Genomic DNA, 25,461 nt, shown 5'->3' on the forward strand with positions numbered 1-25,461 from the left:
GTTATGGACTAAAACCGTATGTAAATAACTGGAAAGTCGGAGTTTGATTCAACCTGTCGGTAGCACGCCCACAGTTCCGTCGCGCTGGCAACAATGGTGGTTCATTTGTATGCGGGGCTCCATTTGGGAGAGAAGAGTTCTGTCCCGCAACACGCAAACACGCTGTATGAATAATAAAATAACGCTTGCCTCATGCCCTCTTGGTGAATTATGAGATGCAATGTTACCACCAACTGTATGATCTAGTCCCAACTCCGATACTCAGTTCCGTTTGCTTGTTTTCCCCGCTATTTGCAGCAGTTCATTTGCAGATCGTTGGTACACAAGGAAGAGCGGCGGATCTCTTTGCACGCGGCGCCTCCATTTTCAAGGAAGAATCTAGCCACACAAACGCGACAAAAACGTTGTATTTAATATTATCACATAGTTTCAAGAAATAAAACACGTTATATTATGTATTTACCACTCACTTCTGTATTTTAATGCTTCCTGTTCCGGTCTACTCCTTATATGTCGCTATCTACTGGTATTTTATTTCATAATGTAACATATGTTGTTTTAGTTCATTCCATTTCATTCCATTTCGTTCCATTTCGTTCCATTTCGTTCCATTTCGTTCCATTTCGTTCCATTTCGTTCCATTTCGTTCCATTTCGTTCCATTTCGTTCCATTTCGCACTTTCGGGGGACCCCCGCCTGGGACCTTCACCATGAAGTCACAAGAATGGTGACTTGAGCTCGTAGCCTGTCCCCTCGGGATTCTCTCCGGCTCTCGGTTAAACCACACATTTTTACTTGAGCTCGTAGCCTGTCCCTCCAGGACCCTCACTGTCTCTCGGTTAAAACACACATTTTACTTGAGCTCGTGGCCTGTCCCTCCAGGACTGTCTCTCGGTTAAAACACACATTTTATTTGAGCTCGTGGCCTGTCCCTCCAGGACCCTCACTGTCTCTCGGTTAAAACACGCATTTACTTGAGCTCGTGGCCTGTCCCTCCAGGACTGTCTCTCGGTTAAAACACACATTTTACTTGAGCTCGTGGCCTGTCCCTCCAGGACCCTCACTGTCTCTCGGTTAAAACACACATTTTATTTGAGCTCGTGGCCTGTCCCTCCAGGACCCTCACTGTCTCTCGGTTACAACACACATTTTACTTGAGCTCGTGGCCTGTCCCTCCAGGACCCTCACTGTCTCTCGGTTACAACACACATTTTACTTGAGCTCGTGGCCTGTCCCTCCAGGACCCTCACTGTCTCTCGGTTAAAACACACATTTTACTTGAGCTCGTGGCCTGTCCCTCCAGGACCCTCACTGTCTCTCACGGCCTTCCTCCAGCCCGTACCTCTCACACGGAACTTTCTCTCGCTGGAGGCACTCTCTCAGAACGCCCTGAGACGAGCACGAATGAAGAAATGGACGGCAAATGAAGCAAAAAAAAAAAAGGTAAGCAAACTGGAACCAAAAGCTCCGCAAGTAAAACAAACTCACGTTTACGTGGAGAGCGTCAGTCCCTAGGGTTGTCCGCGGATCCACGAGGGCAACAGAGGAGGTCGAACCAGGCCCGCGGGCTGTCCATGTGCTTCCGCATGCTGCATCGTGGTGGTAGGGTTCGAGGCCGTTGTAAAGAACGTCAAGATCCACCATTCCTGTACACACATAATGCAGATCATTAGAACATGGCCGGGATCAGGTCAAAACACGATCAACCAAACATACCCCCGACAACCGTTCACACAACTCGATTAACCAACAACACATCTCCACCCGTACAAAGCCACACACGCTCTTTTTCCCCCCTGCCTGGTCCCCAAAGGTGGGCAAGCCACGATAACATGGGCAGCCCAGGCCTTTCATGCCTCACAACCGTCACAAGCTGTCGCACCACTGACAGAAAACAAAACACCACAATCTTACACACGTACCGGTGACGGAAACAAGTAAGGCATGAGAATAAAAAATGCACATGTCGGTAACCTGTAACCTGGGGAACCGCCGCCCGAATCCGCTTAAGCCCAAGGCAGGGGGATGCTGCAACACGACGATACAGGAAAAAATCCCGTCTTGGTGGACAGTCCCGGCACTGAGCTAGAGCAAACCCCACCACGAAGAGACAGACGAAAACCCTGCCTCGCAAAAAATGGGGACAAACATGTCATTTTTAGAGCAGAGTCAAAAATAACATGAAAACGTCCACACTCTCAAACTGCAACACTCGACAACGTAAACTGCGTGCCTCCCTTGCTTTTAAAAGCGACGGATGGCAACAGATTCTAACCCTCACAAAAAACAATCCCAAAATGGCAATCTTGCTGTTCTGAGATTTGGGCACCAAATCTAAACAGAAATCCACGGCTCCAGCCTGCAACGGTCACCAAAAACGGAAGAAAAAACATCAAAACAGCCAACCTCTAAGTCTGCGTCGCTCATCCACATTGGTTGTAGGTATCCCTGGCCTTCCACCGCAAAGGATGTCACTGGATTCTATCCCTGAAAGAAAAATTTTCTCGAGGTAGCCATCTTGCTACCCAGCGACTCGGCCACCACTGCTGTCCGTCAATCCTCAAATCTGGCTCGAAGGGTCACCAAAACACACAAATACCATACAAAAAATACAAACGTACAAGCAAAACACACACCCAAACTGGAAAAAATCGCCTCTCGCCCATCTCCGAAGAGGATTGAAGCGGATGCTACACGGCCACTGAAAATGAGAGACAACCACGCTCTACGAACGTAAACCACGGCCTAAAACTTACCTCACAATGACCACAACCACAAATAAAACGACCACAAAACACAGCCAGAAAAAACGGAAACCAGGACAAAACACTTACCGTTAACAAAAGCTGCCCGGACAAAAGAATTCTCTCACAGAACGCAACAAAAACCACTTAAAACGAGAAACAACAAAGCATAGCGCCACGCCACAAAACGCTACTATACGCCCAACCTTATGGGAAACATCAAAGCACCGCGTAGCCAAGCAGACCGCCTCGGGTTTCAACTCGGACACCTCCCGCCGAAGACGTTGTCGACAATCGGCATGTTTCTGCGTGGCGTTCACGGGGAAGGGAGCGTAAGGGTCGACGTGTGGAGCACACGGAGCTCACATGAAAGTGTACTATAGGGCACTATACCTTATTTACATAGGGGGTATGACGTCACACCGTCTGACCAATGGCTGTGCATGTTAAAAAGTCAGTGCATATAATTAGCGAAACGGAGTAAACTTACGTCCTCAAATAATTTAGCCTGCTGTTTACACGGTCTCTCGCTGACCAGGGGAAAGACCTTTGGTGTTGTTGCAACGTAATTTGGGGGCTTATTTTACTCTGTATTCTGCACAAAACGATAGCCTCGTGTCTGTGTTTTTGTAAACAAATTAGTGGCTGGGGGAGGGGGGCATATTGTTGTTTCTTCATGCACTCACGTTTTCCCAAATGCTTTGTGAATCATTTCTTTCCTCCTTTAGTTTAGTAGACTATAGTAGATCCATTCAAACAGGTAGGAAGATCTGTTCTTTTAGTAATCATGTTGCAGTACTTTTTCAAACCACTACTGAACTGCTGAAAGAATTTATATTTTTATATTTAAGGAATTGTATGTGATACTACTATGCTGGGTGATATAGGTGTATGTAAATATTGTAATTTTACAAATTGTGTTGACATACTGTATGTGAACTTAGATTCTCATTTTTTTTTCCTTTTCAACCATAGGGCTGTAGATCAAGAATATGAGCGTTGGACGTAGCTAGTATTACTTATTAGAAATTATATTCATCAGAATATACGTTTTATTTTAAAAATGGTACTGCCAGGATCAGGTATACTTTGAGATAGCAAAACATTTGTGTTACAGTTGGGATCAGGATTTTTGATGCAAGTTTGACTCCGTTTCACCAGATTAGACTCTTTGGAAGTTAGGAACACACAGTAATCAGCACGATATCGTATCATTGTCACAGTGACAATTTGCACCTCCAATCAAGTAGCTTCCCCGTTCTATATTTTCAACCTCCTTGCTCCAATCAATTCAAGCCAATTTTGAAATATTAAATATGTTCAGTTGGCATCAGATGTCTAACATTTGTTTTTGCTTTTTCTTTCAGTTGTGACTGCTGCAGTCCCCAGCTGCCACAGAATTGGACCAAAGCCTACTAAATCAAACTTTACGGTCAATTAGAACAACCATTCGCACTAATAAAAATGTTACTCAATCTTCTATTACTGCTTTTACTTCTGTACACACCTGTACTCATTACAAGACTATCCTGCCACTAAACAGACTGTGAACTTGAACTCATTACGAGACAATCCTCTGCCACCGAGCAGGTTGTGCATTTGTACTAACTTCTGCCACTAAGCACACTGTGCACTTGTACTCATTAGCAGACTATCCTGCCACTGAGCAGACTGCATTTGTACTTTCTGACTAATAGTGTGTCACAATCACTTGTGATATTTATTCCTTTTCACATACATATACTGTACAGATACAAATACACATATTCGAGTATGATGACCCTCTCAGTTCCTACACCTGAATGAGGAGGGTTGATATTGCTATAGCAGGCTTTTTATGCATTTCTGTTATTATGTGTACCGCATAACTCGACAACCTGTAAACGGATCTTATCAATATTTGGCAGTTCAGTAGCATATGTGGAAATGAAAGCCAATGCAGTGAAGGTGAACATCAAATTAAGGCCCAATTAACATAGATAATGAAGAAAATTCATTTCGCTCCATTGCACTTTACGACATGTAAGACCAGTCACCTAATTCATAAACCAAGGAGGTTAATTTCCACGTAGATGAAACGCCAGCTTTTTGCAAAGCTCTTGTTTTTTAAATAGGCCAGGACACCGCCCACGGTTGGAAATTCAAACTCCTACCATCTGCTTGCTAATAATCGACACCTTCGCACATGTTAGCCACAAGAACTCTATCTGACTTTTCATATCTCTACCCATTTTTTCTGTACCTGCTTATGTTTACGTCAACAAAGAGCGCAGCTATGGCAATTCGTGACAAACATCAATACTAGTACTACTTCCGGGGTACAAGCTTCCAAACATAACAGTCCTGAATAACACAACACTAAAGCAACTAGACAAAACAAAGTGCCCATAAAGAAAAGAAGAAGAACTAGACATTTTCTGCCGGATAAGATACTCCAAAGCATCAAAAGGACCCACGAGACCAGGAGACTGTCACGTGAAGATAAAAGGTACAAATAATCATCATAACTTCAAAATTTTGCTTTACAATTGATGGACGAATAAGTCACTGAAAAAGGCAAAGTAAACAGTATAAGTGATCAGATATCAGAACCTGTATATTGAATATGCATGTAATGCTGCTGCATTTTATACCAAAGTATCCTCTTTTCTCATCATTCGTAGCCAAGCCATAGATATATAGAACAGCATCCTAGATGTTACATAAGAATCGAGCAAAGGGAAATATTGAAGAAGGTCTGTTGATAGGCCTGGTATTTTCATATTCGATGTGTATTCTGCAGTCGGTCCTCTAGATTCGGACATGATATTTATACCAGGCCACAACGTGACTGACAGCGCGAACGTCAAATAAGTACCGCAAAAAAATTAGCACCTGGCTTTTTAAAATCAAACTGTGCCATTTTGGATTGTCAGACGACTAAGGGGACCCGAATGATCGCAACCCTGCTCTCCTAACCGAAGTGACCTTTTACGCCTTTCTATGTTCTTATTCAAGCCTAAAAGGTGCATCACATGAAACCTTCCGGTTGACACTACGAGACCACCACCGTAGGTAATCTTGTCTTTCTCAGCGTAAACGTGGAGGTTGATTTGAATTAATGGTTTGGACGCCAAATGAGTTGTATCTGACCTTTCGTACCTTTAATCGCGGTGAATAGCCATTCTCATTTACCAGCCTCCAACGCTCAAGTCGAAAAGTAGCCAACACACCTGTGTTTACGTCAACAAAGTGCGCAGCTATGGCAACTCGTGACAAAGGTCAATACTAGTACTACTTCCGGGGTACAGGCATCAGAACATAGCAGTCCTGAATAAAACTCGATTAAAATAAAAAAAGAGGTCCTTAAAGAAAGAGAAAGTAGACAAACTTAAAATAATAGAAGATATAACGATCAGATTTGGTAGACATATAGCTAAAGTTTTGTTACCTGGCGTTATTTTTCTGCGATATGTTACTGTTTGACCGCAAACTTTAAGGGCAGAGTTGCAGTTTTTAATGTCCTAACTCAGTGCCGATACCAGAAACAGCCTGGCCAATCAGTGGCCCTTATTTTGGCTATTCACTGTACTCCCTCTGAAAATCTGGCCTTTCTCGCCAGGCAGTAAAAACCGATCTGTGTGTCAGGAGGCGTGTTTGAAGAAGTCATTGACCCTTATGTCACTATAAGTGCTCGGGTGATTGGAAAAAAGGGCAAATAATGGCGATTTCGGGTCGTTTTACGATCAGTAAATGCCAATTTTACCACTTCTACCCCTATAGCATGATCCTAAAGGCAAAACTGTGACGAAATGTCATGTGACAGGGCAACAAAAGGAATGCTGTTCTGAGGTTTAGAACCTGAACTTGCCTCCTATGACAGGCAAAAGCATTCCGACGCTGTGGAAATTTGGGAAGGCCCACAGAAGGGGTTTCTCATTAGATTATTGATGACTACGTCTGAGGTTTTTTTTTTGTTGCCAAATGTATTCATTCTGTATCGTTCATATTGACACAACAAAGGCTGGTTGGTTTAATTTGACATTCAAATAATTTGCATATTGGATAGATGTTTGTTATGTTGTCATCGCTACTGTATGAATTGTTATTTGTATGTTGATAAGAAGTCCGGGAAGACTAGTGGTGTGCCTTAGGGCACACCGCAAATGAATTTTTTCAATAAAGTCAATAAAAGTCAAATCCATCTTAATGTCTATTTGCATACTTGAAATAATTACAACATGTTCTGTTATATTTCCAGATGGCACATAGTTCGAAAATCGTTGTTGCTGACTACAACATTAATGACCTTGATGTTGATCTTGAGAAAGATTTTGAACATTATAAGTTTGAAAACATCATGGGTACAATCTCAATCGACAGTCGCTACTTATATTATGAGGTCAGAACGGAGACATTCGACCCTCTCAAAGCTAAAATCGAACAAGATGGCGTCAAGAAGATCAAACATTTCCATCTGCCCAAACAACATGTTACCAGAGTGGACCCATACAACAATAAATGTACGACGGATACAACTGTGTACAATAATCTCGTCAGCGACATTATTAAGCACGCGGTAATAGAAAACATTTACGCCCCGTACGCCGAATCTTTCGACGACGTCAAATCTCTCACCAATGCTATCATTAAGGAAGTGAGTGGTAATGTCAATGTTTACTTCCCGAACGCAGTATACGACGATGGCAAGGAGGTAGACGTCTTCCTCTCTCGATGTAGCGAGAATGTCAGAATCTTTTTACCCCCGGAATGGGAGCAGAAGATGACCAAGAAATCCCTGAGGTTCGTCAAAGTTATGGACGACAAGAAGACAAACCAAGTCAAACGCGCAAACTCAGGAAAAGCAAATGCACTGAAGCTTTTCCATGGTCTAACTTCGCAGTACTTTGGTGTGACTTCGCTGTACTCGGACACTGTCAATGCAACAGATTTGTTTTTCCAAGACCACGCCTACAAGTTTCTTCACATACGGAAGACTGTTGACGTGCTCAATAAGATAAAGAACAAACGTAGTCAAGAAGAAGAACAACAGCAAATAAGTAATTCGCAGGACACCCTAGTCGGTACATCAAGTGAACCTAATATAGTCATCGGTATCTTGGATTCAGGTACGTACTAGTAGACATAAACCGCCTGATTTTGTTGTTGTATTGTATTGTCTTTTCATATTTTACATTGTAAGTGTTATTGTCTTCTTCAAGGTCAACAATCATAATTATCATATAGCCACGTGATAGTATGGAATCAGAAGGCTCCATTCCTCCATATCCCATACTACCCGCCTTTTTTCAAGGTACCCATTGGGTTTTTTTTTAACGTTACCAATACATGAGGAGGTGTTTATTTTTGAATTCAATTCTAAGACATTTTCTGGTGCAGCAGATTAATATGAGCATGATAAGGAAGGAAGTTGGTAATATTAAAAAAAAAAAAAATTTAATCGAAATCAACCTACATTCTGCATAACCTGCCCCTAATTTACACATGGTACAGCCCTCAAAGAAAGCAAAGCAAATCTTGTTTTTCTTCGAAGGTGTGGCGTGTTTGATGTATGATAATGGCTGTATGATCATGTCGGTAATAACCCGTTTTTTCTTTCGCTTCACGGAAGAGGTCGCCCATTCGGTGTTATATGAACGAAGATACCCAATGACAATGTATAGACAAATCTTTTTATTTGATTTCAGGCTTGAAAGCTGACCACCTGGCGTTTAGGGGTAGAATCCTGGCCTATAAGAATTTTGTCGATGGCAGTCTTCCTACCAGTTCAACTCGTGAGGACGAAGCAATGGAATGTCAACATGACGAGACATATGACCTGACCTTTGATCGCAACGGACACGGCACCTTTTGCGCATCCATAGCAGCTGGAGACGCGTTTAATTTCAGGTAACCGTTTCGATGTCTTGTTGAATTACTTCAAAAATTACTTCTTGTTGAATTACTTCAAAGTAAGACCGATGGCAAATGTTTAGATGTCTAGTGTAAATCTTTAACTTTCACAATTAGTAAAAGTCTTTAAACATTGAAATACGTACCAAACTCAGAAGTTAGTCGTGTAAATGTGTGATGTGTAATTCGTTACTAGTATCATCCTTAGTAGCAGTACTAGTAGTAATAGATAAAAAGATTGTTAATGTATATTTCTTCACTTTTTAAAACGGTTTTTATCAATCATTTCTGTTTCAGGCTACCTGATTGCACCCCGCCCGCTCGCGAAAAACAATGGCAGATCGGTGTCGCGCCTTTTGCAAAGATCATCTACGGCAAGGTAGCGAGCTGGAACGGTGACACAAATCCTAGGCTGTTAACCGAAGGGATCAAATGGCTACTGGAGTTCCCAGATGGGACGGACGAAAAAGTGGACATCATTTCACTGTCTCTTGGATTCCAAACTTTCGATGAGGACCTACGGAAGGTTATCTTAGAAGCCAACTTGAGAGGTATTTTGTCATCTTTATATTGGGTCATGCAAATTAAATTTTATTTGTCTATGTTTATATCAGCGACAGATTAAAAAAAAACATGCAAATTGGGGAGGGAGGAAGAGCCTTACAAAGCCTTTTTGAAGAAAACAAGATGGACTGAAAATAAGTTTATATTTTTACATTACTTTGTTTGTTTTTATTCATTACCAGGAAAGATCATCGTCTGTGCCGCAAGTAATGATGGTCGCCAGCAGCAGACCAACATCGCTTTTCCTGCACGGTTTGGTGACGTCATCTGTGTTGGCAGCCACTCACAGAATGGTCAACCATCCGCCTCATCTCCGATTGGTCGGGAGATCGATTTTATGGCACCAGGTACTGGTTGTCTTCATTAGAGAAGGACTAAGTTTTGCAATTGGGGAGGGAGGGGGGGTCACCGAATTTAACGTTTACCAACTGTTATTTGGTAGCATCGCCATCAAGCTTTCGTTATTTCACTAAAGGGATTTTTCCGTTAAGAAAAATCATGTCGGACCTTTCTTTATGTCTTGATAGGTGAGAACATCTGGGGAGCTTCCTCGGCCTATGTAGATGGCGTGATTCCTAAGTCTGGAACATCCGTCGCAACACCTTTTGTGGCTGGCATAGCGGCTATCGTCATCAAGGCGGCGCACCACATCGGTAAGTCTGATCACGGATTGTAATGATGCTGTCAATCTTCCTCGTCAATCCCTTTGTCCTGTTCGAGCAATAAATAATCGTTGTGTATTACATTTGTCTTGAATATTGTAATTTTTGTCCATGCACAGGTGGTGAGGACTTGCGGAGAAAGGTCTCTAACACCGCCGTGATGCGTGAAATCCTCCGCAAGATGGCGTCCATGCCTGGTCATCATGACGAAGCCATGGGATATGGTAACCTCAATCCCTACCGTGTGTTCCGGTATGGGGAAGATTTCTTTAAGCAGATTGTTGACGAGATTTACTGTTCCTAAACAGATTTAAAAAATAGTCCAGTTTTACGAGCAGTATGCTTCTATGAAGAAATATCTATATGTAGTTGTGACGCCTTTTTTCAGGAAGACCAGGTATGGTATGTATGCAGTTATTGGACAATATCCGTATCGGAGTCAATTAAAGTCTTCAACTTCATAACTGAAACCAGCACAAAGACGTATTGCTTGTTTATGTATCTAGCATGTATCAATAATTTGCTATGACATCAAATAATTGTACTTAGATCCAAGTTCAAGTGAAGAAAGATTCCCAATTTAAAAAAAAATACAGTGTGGACATGTTTCAGGGTCAATAATATTAATCATTCAACATGTTTACCGTAAAAAAAATAGAAGAATGACTTAGAAGGCAGCCCCTTACTTTAAAAAGCCCTGCAAGCAACAATGGGCTTTATTGTCTATTCTTGCTCTTTTATAAGTAGTTAGCATCATTTCAAATTTTAAACTTATGTATTCATAGCGGTTAGAATTGAAATCTATGTTTTTTAAAAAGGCTTCAGACTCAACTTTACAGAACTAATATATTCGGTGCACACCCAAATCGACCCGTATAGGTTAATACATTAAAATAATTTTTAGACCTTTGAAACAGTATCATAACTAGAGTTCAGTATTTGTGCTACATGTATTTCAGGTTTGCTTTGTTAGTTTAGCGATTACGGGGTCTTTTTTAAATATGCATTAGTATTGAATTTATCTTCTTATTTGAGTTTAATGTGTGATAGTTGTGTGCCGATTTGTAAAAAATAGAGAGAACGCTAGCGACTCCAAAAAACAATGAAACGGTATGGCTACCCTGCGACGTCACAAAATCAAGATGGTGGCCACCACACATGCCAACGGATCCAACAAAGGTTTTGCTACGCAAACTTGTAACTTCTGCTTTTTATCAAAAGATGTTCGTTTTATTCATATACTGGTACGTAGATTGATTCAATTGTATCCACTTTTTTGTTCGTATGTATAATTGTAGTAGAGAATACAAAAGTCACAGTACGTTTGATTGGTAAATGTTATATTGTAATACCTTTTTATATATATAATCAGACGAATATCAATAGGAACTCATTTACAATCTTCAACTACGTGAAGGGGGGTCGGACTCACGTTCAACTTGTTTGTCTTGTCATTCACATTTTTTAGTGTGTTGTCAAATATCGTATTTCCCATTATGTACACAGTTGCGGTTGGAATATAAGTTGTGTACAACTTGAGTAGACTGCCACTTTGACTTCGTCCATTCATTTGTAATATTTGATTCTTCTTTGAATAAAATAAAATCAACGTGAACGAGAAATTTGTTTCACCGTACCGCCCCAAGCTTACAGTACATCTTCTAAACGTGTTAGTTATAAAGAGACATTTTTGTATCATAAAATTGAACTAAATTCGATGAAAGGTCAGCAAGTTTGGTAGACCTAGCATACGTCGTTTCGTAGTTATGCAATGTCAAAGTTCGCGCGGGTACTGTTAGCCCCAAGCAATCTCCCAAGTCTAGATATGATTAACTACCACTAGCACTGTAGAAAGAAAAGCAAACGTGAAACGTCTCAGCCATATACCGCTATAAATAAAAGTAACCGTATCAGCACCATACCACACACTTATTCGGGAGAGAGCTTGAGTCAGCGAATACTTGTAACGACATCCCGGTCGCAGTGTTTAGCGCTACCATCCCTTAATCTAATCTCCAAGCAGATCTACACGGGGCGCGAAAATCGTAAATGCTAGCCAGAGAAGCTCCAGTCAGCCAGAGAAGCGCACACAGAATGAAAGTAATATTTCAGCCTCTAAACTTTGATCTAGGTTTAGAAGTCGATGTATTAGAAACTCTACTGCACTTTTTATTTAGATGTAGATTAAGGGTAATCTCCAAGCAGATCTACACGGGGCGCGAAAATCGTAAATGCTAGCCAGAGAAGCTCCAGTCAGCCAGAGAAGCTCCAGCCGGCCCCGTAGGATCTGCGCTAAGACGGACCTGAACAAGGTTATTAACCGGCACGAGGAGGGGCAACCTATTGAGAAAGCTGTCTCTACTCCTCCTCGTGCCTGCTTAACTCCAATGTGAAAATTGGCAGGGATTATCGTTTACAACCTGATTCTGGGACGAACGTAGCCGGCCGCGCCAGTTCACAGCGGGAGTGTTTCCCCTCAGATACAATAGTGCGGGAACACACCGCATCACAACGCATCAAAGCAAAGGTATCGACATAAAGACTTTTCCGTTAGACAAATTTGCACCATTAGTATTTAGTTTAATGTTTTACAGTATCAAATTGATTAAAATGTCGTTTTATTTTTGTGAATGCTTGGCGTGTCATTTTTTAACCACAACTTGGAATTTGTTTTTGGCCATTATTTCACGCTTGGATGCGGTGTAAAACTCACGCCGAAAACACCGCCATCTTTGTATCTTTTTGAGAGTCAGATTCTCGCGTCTAGTCATTTCAGTAAAACCCGAGTCTTGTCGTTTGTCATGTCTTGAGTTATGGCAGAAGCCATGGCGTCGTCCGGTGGATCGAGAAGTCTCTACATAACGTCCTTACTTGGTCGCTGATTAGCGCTCGTAACGGTGAGACGACCGAAACAAGTTTTGTTTCAAGCCACAGCGGAATGCAATTTGGTAGCACAGGGATTTCCCCTTGCCCGTCGCAATCCCAATCTTTACTTTCCAGACATGCTAGAATGACATCTAGTTGAGTATCCCTAATTTCAAACTCCCAGATAGCATGGAAATTACGGCGGACTCTTTCCGTCCACCAGCGCTTGCTTGCTTCCATTGTTATCTGGAATTCAAACCTGCCGCCGGGTAACTGTGAGACGGCGCGCAGCTGACCAATGACGGGGGCTTCGCACGCCGGCACAATTCGCACCTTCTTTCTAAGCGCAGTTTGACTGCGGGGAGATTAGGTAACAATTGGGTGTTAATAACCTTGTTCAGGTCCGTCTTAGCGCAGATCCTACGGGGCCGGCTGGAGCTTCTCTGGCTGACTGGAGCTTCTCTGGCTAGCATTTACGATTTTCGCGCCCCGTGTAGATCTGCTTGGAGATTAAATAAAAAGTGCAGTAGAGTTTCTAATACATCGACTTCTAAACCTAGATCAAAGTTTAGAGGCTGAAATATTACTTTCATTCTGTGTGCGCTGTGTACCCAATCAAACAAGCGCAGAACGGATAAATTATATCAATATTGTTTGTTCGCGCCAAAGCTATCCAAATGTTGCGCCAGCCTTATGCAACAAAATGAACGCTAGCGGCACATCCGGCCACATGCAAATATAAAGGAAAAGGTCAAACATGAAACGCCTCGGGCGTAGTCCGCTGAAATATACTTAACCATATTTTTAGCAGCATACCTCGCACTTCCTCGGTGGAGCAATTAAGACAGCCAAGGCATTTTGAAACAACGTTGATATCCCAGCCGTGTGCCGCTACTTTGGCAACCAGAAGCTGGGCCGACAGCGTCAAACATTGTGAGTTGGTTATTGTATCGTTTTAATTTTCTAGGAAAGTCATACTAAAGTCATATAATGGAGATTGGTTTGTTGTAGTTTATCACGTTATTTTGACACGTTTGGGGACTCATTTAGAATGCCTCAGCAACGATAAAACGACTTAAGCCGAGTTAACTCATTTCATAATTCAACTCTCCCATATTAGTGATTTGTAACGTTCTTGGCTGCAACGAAGATGGGCTCCCTTTCATTTCTTTTATAATGGAAACTAACGTCCCAACATGCTCCATGTCACACAAAAACCATTCTCTGCGTGGTGCTAATATGTTAAAAACGTGACTTGTTGAGTTAGGTCATATTCTTCTACATACCCGAGAAAAAAATGACAACACCAATATTTTAATTTCTGACACAGGGCGGACACAGCGCCAATTTTTTCTGCAGGGCTGCGAAAGAACAAACAATATCAAGGTCTTAACAGCAATTGCACGCCTGAAAGCACGTGCCATTATTTGTCCAGACAGTTTTTTATAAAAACTGGTGTCTCCCGATGTAAAAAACTGGCAAAATACAGGGCACACAGCGCCGTATTTTGCCAAAGTCGGTGCTTGAATATGTATGTGCCCTTTTATTTTCAGTGGCCATCTTGATTCTAGTTTCACACCTGTGAGTCATCACTAAAGTATCTGTCATTTCAGTTTCAGGGGTACTTTGTTTTTAATTTCACAACAGTGAGTCATCGATGGAACGCGTTATATCCCTTCACTTTTGGAGGTTATCTTGTTTAGAATGTAACACCCCTGAGTCATCGCTGAAGCACGTTATCAGTTCAGTATTAGACGTCATCCTGGCTGCCACGTCATGGACCCAAAAAATCAAATTCAAGTAGCATATCTTTATAACGTAGCCATAACGTAAATAGATACATGCATAAAAACCTGCCCTGAAAATGTCATTAGTTCTTGGTCCGATTCCATTCGTGATTCGTGCGCAGCTTGTTTAGAAAAGTGTTAACGGTCGTCCCAATGCCACGCTTCACTTTGCCTTTGTCCCTACGCTAACACCGTTGTTATTGTAGTGTCATGTGGCAGCACAACGGAATACTGGTATTGACATGGCCTTTGGACCAAGACGATTATGTTACGAACCCTGTTGTTAGGCATAAAAAATACAGCGGGTGGTGACGACGATGAGTGGAAAGGTTCACATGTAAATTACCCTGAGAAGTCTATATAAAAGGTAAGTTAAAACGATAAGATGCGAGCAATGTTAGTCTGAATTTAGTGGAAAATCGTCTTTTCATGTCAGATGCGTTACACAGCGTTGTAGGTATGACAATACGTGCGTTGTGTGAGGTGGCGTTATATTTTTAACGTGGTGCCCCCTCCCCAAAAACTTTTGATAGCCAAAGTGTCGTCGGTGCGGTATTGTGCAGACAACAGGTAAACGACTGGCGTGAGTCAACCGCAAGCCACTACGGCACTAGTACCCTACCCTGACCTACCCTACGCTACCTTACCCTTCTCTACCCTACCCTGCCTTCCCCACCTCACCACACCCCACCCCACACTTCCCTACCCTACCCTACCATTCCCAATACGCTTACCTGCCCTACCCTACCGTACCCTACTCTACTTTTCTCTGCTCTACTCTGCTCTAATCATATGATTGACAATGTAAGAAGGGAATATGGAATAAATTTCACAGTTTCTTTGTCATTGTTCCTACAGTATAGAAAGAGATGGCCGATCCAAGTTGTGGACAAACTTCGTGCAAGGCAACGTTTGAAGAGAAGGTAAATGAAATGACTTGTCCTTACATTAAACCCTACATGTGTGGGGAGAGAGTATGCTCCATTGTGCGGATGTAGGGCTTACCTTTGTCGTGTCCTGTGTCTACATTTCCCTGGAATTATTTTTCTCATTAATTTTGACAAGTATGTTATACCCAGCAAACTGCTCTAGTCAAAATCATTACATTTGTGCGAAGTCTTTGTACAGGACAGCAATCTCTGCGTATATTACCTATTGTATCATTATGGTGCAAGATTGGAAGATAACAACAACTTCTTTCAGCAGTGCAATTAAAGTAAATATATTTATTGCCCAAGGTTAAACATAACAATAACAACAGTATATGTATCAGTGTATAGAAACATAAGCTGGAAAATTGTTCAAATGACTTTACATTTTTACAATTCATGCTTGCTAATGTATACTTTAACTAACTTTCACATGTCTGGACAATGAAAAATTACCAACATCTATTGAAACAATATAAAAGAAAAATAGGAATTTATTCGTGTTTTGTTTTAAATAAAATCACGCAAACTTGCAAATAACTTTGCATATTTCTGTCTAAGCTATTTGCAGCACAGCGTTGAATTCAATTCTTTCTTTCTTTATGCAGGTTAAACTTCAAAGATTCTGACAAACCACCTCTTGGCTCTCGAATTGCCATCTTGATTCGGCCTAACGTCCCGCGGCCCGCTATTTACTGCTAATGATTTATTCTCATTTTACCTCCATAAGGCGCCCTCCCTGAACGATGTTTTGACTGAGCTAAAGCATATCAACAGCAACCTAGCGAGCAGCAATGGTCGGAAGTGGTTAAGCGTAAATGAAGAGAAGGTAAGTTATTTCAAAATTACTTGCCCAACACACTGCCAATATCATTGGTTAACGATTTAAATTCCGCATGAGTATTGTCGGTTATGTTTGAAAATATGCCAAAGGCCCCTGAGATATGATAGAAAACGTCAACACAAGCTGTAAACCGGCTTATTTACTGATTATTTGTTTACTGCCTATAAACCCAAATATGAAAACTCACACATCATGTTGTTGCCGTGAAATACACACTCTTACCAGTAGTTTATACGCCTACCTCATTGTGGTAAACTGTTCTAAGAATATTAACTGTGGGACAATACGTTTTGGAAGAAAAAGACCGGAGAGTATCTTTTTTACAACAGAGCAAAATACCTTTACAAAGGAAAACCATAGAAATAGTGACATTTCACCAATAATCTTATGCAGTTTATGCAGCCTAAGCCAAGTGCTGTGGTCTTCTTTTCTCCAATCTCATAGTTGAATACATTTTTTCATAGAAAAGCTGAATAACTACATTATTATTCATAACTAATTGAAAGAAACATTATCACAGCATGACATATATCTTATTAGGTAAAAATTACACAACACCATTATCTTACATTTATTCATAAAGAAAAGAAGTGTAGTGTAAGACCTAAATGCATGCAATATAAACATATATTTGCACTTCTCCACAGATCCGTGTGCTGATCACCCCGACCCTGTTCTCACTCAGAGATATCGACACCGTCAAGCAGGAGTTCTCGGCAGAACTCTGGTACGAGATATTCTACAAGGACCCGAAGCTCAGTGGGATTAAAGTCAGGGAGGTAAGTGATGTTACATATTTACTTATCGTCGCCTCTTCTTTGTGCGTGAGACGTAAGGCTATCAGTTTTCTCTACTCGGGTATGTTCCTTTTTCAAGGACTGAGCAGCATCCAAGTGTGTCTCAGACAGCTTTTGGGACTCATTGTTTCTTTCCATGTTCCCCTTGTCCATGTCTGTCATCCTTATAACATGGCCATTGTTATTTCAATAGAAAAAGAAATCTGTTTGTTACCTCGATGAAAATTGGAGGTATAGATTTTATTAGTATATGAAAATATATATATCTCAAGAACCACTGGATGTACTGGGATGCCGGCCCGACGGCGATGGTATGTGTAGGTGGGTATACGTAGGTGGTGTAATCCCGAGGACAAAAGTCTACTTTCTGCTTCTTGGCGGCCATTCCCAGAAAATACGTTGAACTGCCAAAAGGGCATTTCTTGGTGTCATGAGTAGTTCACAGCGCCTATTAGTTACCGTGTACTACGCATCGATTTTGATTCGAATTTCGAATGACAATAACATAGTTTTCCCGGGTCATCCGCCCGGGATTCATAAATGATGTCATAAACTTTGCATTACTTTAAATTTTAAACTGGGATAACATGAACGTCCTTGCATAAGTAGGCTAATGCGTTATTATATGTTTCAGAAAGTAAACTGGGGTGACCAATGGGATCCGCGAATCGAGCTGAGGAACACCGTGCGCATTGACAAGATGGAGAGTAAACAGAACCTAATCCCGGTGGAAGGGGAGGCCGTACCCATCGTACACGAATTCAGAAAGGTTACGGCAACCTTCAAGGTTGACATGGACCTCACCGACTTTCCTTTCGACAAACAGGTACTTTTTAATGATGAGAGCTGATCTATTTTTTTTTCAATTACCTGCGCTATAATTTGCCGGAGTTGAAGAAATATGTGAAGTGCTGTTTTTTTATATTTTTGTATCTTAAACGAACTATAATTTTCATCCACAAATCTAAAAACAAACAATTTATATCCTCATGTTCTTATTACACATCTACACTTGGGATAAAAATCAATCATTGGTGTTGTTTCATGGGTGTGTGTGTGTTTGTACATGTATGTCTGTTAGCGTATTCTGATATCTGTAGTCTACCGAAATGTAACTAAGACTGTTTATTATCTCTATGATATTATTTGAATTGCAAATATGCAATACATGTCTTAGTCATAGATATCAATTATGTTGCAGAAGCTGACTGTCCAACTGATGTCAGGCTGGTCAACCAAAAGAGTGGAGCTAAGAAAGAACTATGGGTCCAACGACGTCATTACGGAAGAAGATTTTTCAGGTACATGTCGTCTTATCTGTCAAATGACCATGCAGATTAATGTAGGCATGTCTTGGGATGGTAGGTTTAAATTGTTAGGATGACAGGTTTCCACTCATTCATTTGAGCCTTACGGTTATATCATTGTCAGTCTCTGAAAGAAAATTCTCTATGACGCAGAATACTGTTCCACCCAAACCTGCCTTATTCCACTTTTCCACCTGTGACCCTCTTTGCCTCCACTGTTTTGCCCACAATCATGCCGACTTTTTCTTTACAAGCTCACATTAGTTCTGGGATGCCTAAAAGGTTTCATTCGTGTAACGAAATCAGTTTCAGTATTATTGGTGTCCGAAGTTATCATATACGTCAAAACCCTGCCTGCCCAAGCCAAACATGTGGTTATAAATTCAGTTTGAAATTGCTCCAAAAAATATGTAGTTGGACTGGTTTAGAACACTGAATTGCCAGATTAAGTGTGACACAATGGGTAAACAGGGGCAGGGCTCGAAATATTCTTCTAGCGATACATATATTTCATTCAGGATAATAAGTTTGATTATGTGTAAGTACAAATGTAACCAATTGTGAATAAGAATGAGTTTGTAGAACATTAAAACTGTGCTTTGACATCCTATTCTCGAAAAAGCAGACTAGCATTTTCTTTTTTCTCATCACGAGCGCAGAAATGATAGGTCTTTTAGCTTAAATAGTTCTTTAATGTAGGTAGCATTTTGAAAGAGAACACTGTAACATACAACAGTAGGGAAAAATGGACACTCGAAGAATGAGCAATACGCTTCTGTGGCGTGACGTTCTGTAGATGGAACTTGTAATTTCGTTAGCAGTTACATTGAACATCAGTTGCAGTAACCTTGTGGCACACCCGTCTCCATTCTTCCCAATATCAACCCTATTGTATTGTACTATACTGGCAAGGTTATATATATGCATTTGTTGTGAGATAATGAGGCAACATGTGTGCACGTCCAGCGATGAGCATGTTTATTTCCATGCCTTAAAATTTTTGGCATTTCAATTATGAGTGAATGGAATCAACTTTGTCAACTACCTGAGTATGGGGAAGTTGGTTTCTGCTATCTCACCACCTTTTTTTGTCTTACAGTTCCTCATCACGGCCCTGACCTTCACCACGTTCTCCGTCCGAACGGACTACCGTCTCAGCAACACGTTCACTCTCCTGCTGACTACTGTAGCCATCAAGCTGGTGGTGTCCCAGTATCTCCCCACCGTCTCTTACATGACATTGTTGGTGAGTATATATTGTCAGTAAAAAGATAAAGGAATTTCACTTTCTTAGTTCTAGAATATTCCAAATTTTAAATATTGCAAAAAGATCATTGTAAAGAAAAAAAGAGAGAGGAAATCGAGTGGTAGCCATGAAGCCTTTGGAAAAGTACATATGAGGGTGTTTACAGATCTTTTTTTATTTGTGATTCCTAGGACAAGTATGTGGTGGTGTGCATCTTCTTCCAGTCCTGCGTGGCACTGCTGAACGCTGTGGCCTCCGCCCTTCCGGAGGATTCCGTCAAGCTGTGTGACCAGATCTCTGCGACCATGCTTGGGGTTTTTGTAATCGTGGCACACCTTGTCTTTGGGATCATCATTTGGAAGACAGTACGTAAACAGACACAAATGATCAAATCAGTATTTGATTTAATTTGTGCTGCTCATTACTAGATTTAAAGTATTATATGGCAGAGAGAGATACCCATGGTTGACAAACTCAATATTGTTTATGTAAAAAGTCGATAAGGTTTTTATCTGTTTCAGGTTGTTGGGAAGCCAAAAAAAAACTGAATTCGGCATGTACATGTACATTAAATGCATACACTCATTGTTTGTTGACTAGGTGAGTAACAACAACAAAGAGGTGCAAACGGTTACAAAAAACGGCAAGGTAAGGTAAATCACCTCACTTCTCTTTTTTTATTATCTTACCGGGAGTATATACATCTCAAGTCACAAAAGATTATGTTTGGAAACGTCTTATTTAAGAATTTTTTAAGAACATTTAAATGCAAGGTAAGTTCATCTATAAACAAACACGTTTCAGTGAACAGTTCAACCGGGTAAATGTATTTGTATGTTTGTTTGTTTGTTTGTTTTATGTTTATTCGTTTGCTTGATTGCTTATTGTTTGTATTGCATTCCCGGTGAACAGCCGCATGTCGTAATAAATGAGTTTCTTTAAAGTCAAGATAACAAAGATGAAAACAAAGCTGTGCAACTAATTTTGACAGCGCCACTCAACATCAATGCAGATATATTAAAACGGAATGACAATTAAACAAAAGCTTAAGTGTGCCAACATCTCCAATCTCAGCTAATGAATTATCGATTCAAATTCTATGTATGATAAGTTAATCCTATATCACTTGGACGGACAGTCCAATGGAGCTGGAAATGCTGGTCAGTTGAGTGTATTTTTTGCTAATAGCATATCTTTGAAAATATACTGTAGTTATGGCAGTTGTTATTGAAAATGTACCAGAGTAAGCTTTGACTATTAGAGTGAGCGTTTAATACAAGTGACCAATTGAGCATGCATGATACATTGTCAAGAAAAATTCATTCTGGAAAGCACAAGGTTCATTCGAACTTAACAGTAAAACCTGCATATCCGGACAGATTTACTTGAATCTCTCACGACAGGGAGGACACCTACTCTTTTAGATAAGTGCGGGATCTTTTACTTGCTAGAGGGACATTATATCCTTTTTATCACGCGTAGCTAGAGGTCCTACGGTATAAGTTATGCGGAAAATCGTCGTCTAAAGCCTAAAGTCACCTATGCGCTGAGGCGACCGCCATCAAGCGGGCACACACTTCCAGCCAAAACAGAGAGCATGGTGAGGGTCGGGACTCGGGTGGGTGGTTCGTTCTAGGCCCCAAACGTGGCAAAGAACAGCATGTGTAGACCTATGCAGTACTTTATAATAGGTGATGTCATAAGAGAAAATATGTCAACCCTACAGACCAATGACTGTACCTAATAAATAAGTTAGGCCTTTTGTCCCAACAGCGTCTCAGTGTACGAATCGAAGAAGCCTACGAGAAGCGTAGAAAATACAGGGAGCGTGGAGAGACACTAAAAGGGAGCACTGAGAGCAACATGATCATCAAGGGATTTACTGAAGAAGAAGTTAAATGGGTAATTATTGTGCCCGTTTTTTGTCAATGTACATAGAAAAATAGCAGGTTACATTCCCTCGGGCATAACATATGGTAAGTACACTTCTCTTTGTCCTAACACAGCAAACTCCTGTGCGGACTTTGGATTGATCGGATAAGGTCGAGTTTTAGTCGTATGCTGACACTCACTCCTGTATTGTTAACGCTAGATCAGAGTAGCGTGAGTTAGTCACCCGATGAAGATCGATGAAGGTAGAAGTAAAATGCTGTTGAACTAAAAGACGATATTCTAAAGCTCAGTATGTGTTTCTATAAGAGATTGAGAACATTCATATGGACACATATAACCATGAGAACATTTACTCTTGCTAATTGATATCATACGTTTCGTCTGAAGATATCTGTTTTCCTCCATTTCTCTTTCTACCCAAAGTTTCAGCCATCAGAAGAACAGGGTCCTAGTGAAGAGGACAGACGTTTGATTCTGTAAGACTGTCAACACCACTATGATGGATGCTCGGCCATTGGGAAACAAGCTAGTATGGAACAACTTCAACAACTTCAAGCATCTACGCCTTTTCTTGCTTTAATGTTAATTCTAAGATACCGGCTTTAAACAAAATGTAAAGAAAACCACAATCCTCTCGTTTATATCAAATAAAAGACATACGAAGCAACTTATAGATATAATTGAAATATGATATCCTAATGCTTAGAGTCGTGCTTCACTTAATGTAATTTTGCATCATGTACTTTCTTCCTAATAGGCACACATGCAGCAGAAAGGCGATAAAAGTGAAAGAAATCATGCATTATCATTATGATAGATTTTGTTTTTTATCATTAAAATGTCAGTCTTGCTGGGTGACTAGAAATCATGTTTGAAAACAATGATGAACCATGTCTGCATGCAGTGGAAATGTTTGAAGATAACCATATAGTGTCTAAATTACTATCGTCAAGTGGCTAGAGTTTACAGATTGCTGTTCCAATATGGTACAGGCTTTCAGAAATCTATTCTTTTGAGACACAAGTTAAGACAGCCAGTGTCATGTGTTCAAGTATTTTTAGACTGTTATAATTGCTTCCGGTGTATGGTACAATTTATTTCAAAGGTTATCCGAGTTTTGTGATAAATTTTCATATTGCTACCAGTACAGTTATATAGTACATGTTTTCTATACCGCGATTCGTACAATGTACACGTTAAATTGCTATATTGTTACGTAGCAAAACTGTTATACTTTTTTTTCTTTTAGACTGCCACTGTTGATTGGTGCAAATTTTAGGTCGCTAATTATTTGTGATACAAATTCTTAGATTGCTACTGAAAATTATGATGCTCAAGCTTCAGAGTGACAATGTTATCTGATTATTTCGATTTGAGATTGCATTTGCTACTTGGTAAACGTTTTTACATTACTGTTTTTTTGACATTGTTTGCTATATACATACAGTTATGTATTTTCTACAAGAGACTCCTGCAACACCAACACCCCCCTTTCGAAAAAAATGAAAATACGGTGAGCAAGAACAAACTAAAGTTTCCCAGGGTTTGATGCACCGATTCCAAGATGTAGTAATATTTCTTTCATACCCTGTTTAATGCCACTCTTTAAATGTCAGCCAATTCAAATTACTTTATTATAGATAATTATACTGGATGCATATGTCAACCTTACTAAAAAATTATCGCAATACAGCATTGAAAATATGATAGAAATAATAAAGCAATGTAACAAAAAAAGGGTTAAACATATTGTTATGCAATCAATGCACAACTTATGATAATGGACAAGATGCATGAAATATGACGGTGACCAAGATGGCAACCTATGTTTTAAGAGAAATGCCTAGCCATAAACTCACCTGTAGTGATACCTGGGTGCATTTCTTTCTCATATTTGTAGCTCTGATGTTGTCAAGATGTCTTAAGAGATGCTGTATCCTTGATACTAATACTGCCTGGTTTGGTTTAAATACTATTACAGAAACCGTGTGAAAAGATCATGTTTCATTGCATTATTAATATTGCCCTTGTTCATCATTATTACTGAATTTAGGTATAGATTGCAGGACGTTTCGTAAAGGTAGACACACTCAGCTATATATATAGGGTTACTTAGAAGAGAAGTAACTATGACGGACAAAAGTAAAAGCAGTACCTACATTGTAAGAGGGTCTAAAATGCCAAGCATAGGGGGGATGTTTAGTACAAAAAACCAGCTAGCAGGACAAGGGTTAAAACTCCCATCATTTATGACTTTAAAATTATATCTTTCTTATTGATTATAGAAATTAAGTTTTCACTTGCACGGTTAGTATCTATCGATATTCCTACATTATCACATGTTTGAGATTCCTATCATGAAATAAAGTGGATTTATAAATTTCCTCATTATGCAAACAAGCTCCTGCTTTGCATAATTAGCATTTGATTTTGTAGATCATCCCTTAAGTAATATACCCTTCCTACATGTCCTAGATTGTTCTCTTTCAAAGTCTGAAGATAAGTCGGCTCCTGTCGTTAAAAAAACTGATAGGAGCCCCAAAACCTACACCACTTGCTCTCTGTCCCAATACCTATCCACAAATGAAAAAAAAATGTGTCCATAGCTTGCCCAGAACAAGAGGTTTAAAAACCACTGCTGTACTACAGCAAGTCGCGAGGGGGCCAAAAGAATGATAATTTCGAGGTCTAATCATGACCTACGAACGTACCAAATTCAACGACAATCCGAGGCAACCTTGGAATTCTCGACTTATCGGGTTCATAGAAAAAAACATAGACAAACACAAGGACACAGGCACCAGAAAACATAACAATCTTGGCGAAGGTAAACTATGGAAACCTTTCTCTTTGACTGCGCAAATCGGTTTATCTACAGACTTCGTTAAATTAGGATCGCAGCCGGCCGCTGCTAAGGTACTGCTCTCAATTAGAAGCACACCCAAATTCCCAGAAATGAGAAAATTTTCATGACCACTCGGACGACAGAATCCTGACACGTGTAACGTCAATGTACGTCTAGCTGCAGGGTTTAACATGTTAGTGTCTCTCTGTTCTTCATCCATGATCTTATCGGGCCATTAAAGGTCACTGAACTAAGTGAGCCATTATCAGATTGGCTTTATTATTATGCATCAGTGTGTAAGTGTCTCTCTGTTCTTCATCCATGATCTAATTGGGCCATTAAAGGTCCCTGAACTAAGTGAGCCATTATCAGATTGGTTTTATTATTATGCAGCAGTGTGTTTTCTTCTGTCCTGTCAGGAAGATGATGTTAACCTACAACCTGTAAACCACTTCCGCGTAGATTTTGATCATTTATTTTTCTTAACGAGCAAAGGTTACTGTTATTTTTTTGGAACATTTTCGGCACCGAATACATGGCAGTAAGAGGCAAATAGACACACTTTCCGTGAACAGTAATCAGTGCACTAAACCAACAGACAACATCCAACGAAAGTAAATTTGAAAGAAAAACCACATAGCTGTGAAATGGTTTTATCAAAGACACAAAGCTCACTACCTGGAGACCTGGTACTTCTTCGCCTCCTTAACCATTGGCCATTTTTGAGTCACTATAAAATGACCTTGGCCTCAGAAAAACACTAGTCAAACTAGTTAAGTTGAAATATTCATCGACAGGCTATTGGCTCTTCCTTAGATTTCTTTGATAATAAGATTTTTCATAACTTCCATAACAATTCCGCAATAAATGTTGGTCAGGAAATCATCCGGACGTACTTATGCTGAGGTTGGGCATACATTGCCTAGGGGTAACAGCGACACAGCTGACCTTTAACCTTACAGGATCGATAGCAACTGTGGAGTTGATTTTTATGTTTGTAGAGAGAATGATGTTTCAAAGTGACATGCTAATCTTGTAAACTTGGCTCTCCTCTCCCGATACCAATTCAGATTTCGAAAGCACGAA

The 25,461-nt window shown here is 40.4% G+C and overlaps 3 protein-coding genes across 4 annotated transcripts in view; 2 read left to right on the forward strand and 1 right to left on the reverse strand.

Moving 5' to 3' along the window:
• LOC136440343 (steroid 17-alpha-hydroxylase/17,20 lyase-like) overlaps positions 1–5,951 on the reverse strand; it is a 79,982-nt gene extending 74,031 nt beyond the window's left edge. Inside the window, exon 1 of the mRNA XM_066436327.1 lies at positions 5,886–5,951. The gene's annotated coding sequence lies outside the window, so the exon portion shown is untranslated. The remainder of the gene's footprint in view (positions 1–5,885) is intronic.
• Positions 1–11,322, forward strand: part of LOC136440342 (uncharacterized) — a 60,334-nt gene extending 49,012 nt beyond the window's left edge. For both annotated transcript variants that reach the window (XM_066436321.1, XM_066436320.1), the window contains exons 2-7: positions 6,985–7,852; positions 8,432–8,633; positions 8,934–9,187; positions 9,383–9,547; positions 9,728–9,853; positions 9,982–11,322. In XM_066436321.1, coding sequence (XP_066292418.1) covers positions 6,985–7,852; positions 8,432–8,633; positions 8,934–9,187; positions 9,383–9,547; positions 9,728–9,853; positions 9,982–10,166 — 1,800 coding nt within the window. In that variant the 3' untranslated portion in view covers positions 10,167–11,322. The remainder of the gene's footprint in view (positions 1–6,984; positions 7,853–8,431; positions 8,634–8,933; positions 9,188–9,382; positions 9,548–9,727; positions 9,854–9,981) is intronic.
• A 1,961-nt stretch (positions 11,323–13,283) lies between these two features.
• Positions 13,284–23,528, forward strand: LOC136439563 (gamma-aminobutyric acid receptor subunit beta-like). Its single transcript, XM_066434983.1, has 11 exons — positions 13,284–13,660; positions 15,378–15,437; positions 16,174–16,272; positions 16,935–17,066; positions 17,719–17,910; positions 18,286–18,426; positions 19,491–19,637; positions 19,829–20,002; positions 20,238–20,285; positions 21,411–21,539; positions 21,954–23,528. The coding sequence occupies exons 2-11, from the start codon at positions 15,384–15,386 to the stop codon at positions 22,008–22,010; spliced, it is 1,173 nt and encodes a 390-aa protein (XP_066291080.1). The 5' UTR covers positions 13,284–13,660; positions 15,378–15,383; the 3' UTR covers positions 22,011–23,528.
• The last annotated feature ends 1,933 nt before the right edge of the window (positions 23,529–25,461 follow it).

Source organism: Branchiostoma lanceolatum, chromosome 8 (assembly GCF_035083965.1).
Source record: "Branchiostoma lanceolatum isolate klBraLanc5 chromosome 8, klBraLanc5.hap2, whole genome shotgun sequence".
Taxonomy (NCBI): Eukaryota; Metazoa; Chordata; class Leptocardii; order Amphioxiformes; family Branchiostomatidae; genus Branchiostoma; species Branchiostoma lanceolatum.

Coding starts and splice junctions, on each gene's coding strand:
- LOC136439563 (XM_066434983.1), top strand. CDS start 15,384: ATGGCCGATCCAAGTTGTGGACAAACTTCGTGCAAGGCAACGTTTGAA. Junction 15,438..16,173: donor AGGCAACGTTTGAAGAGAAG/GTAAATGAAATG, acceptor TACCTCCATAAG/GCGCCCTCCCTGAACGATGT. Junction 17,067..17,718: donor GTGGGATTAAAGTCAGGGAG/GTAAGTGATGTT, acceptor TATATGTTTCAG/AAAGTAAACTGGGGTGACCA.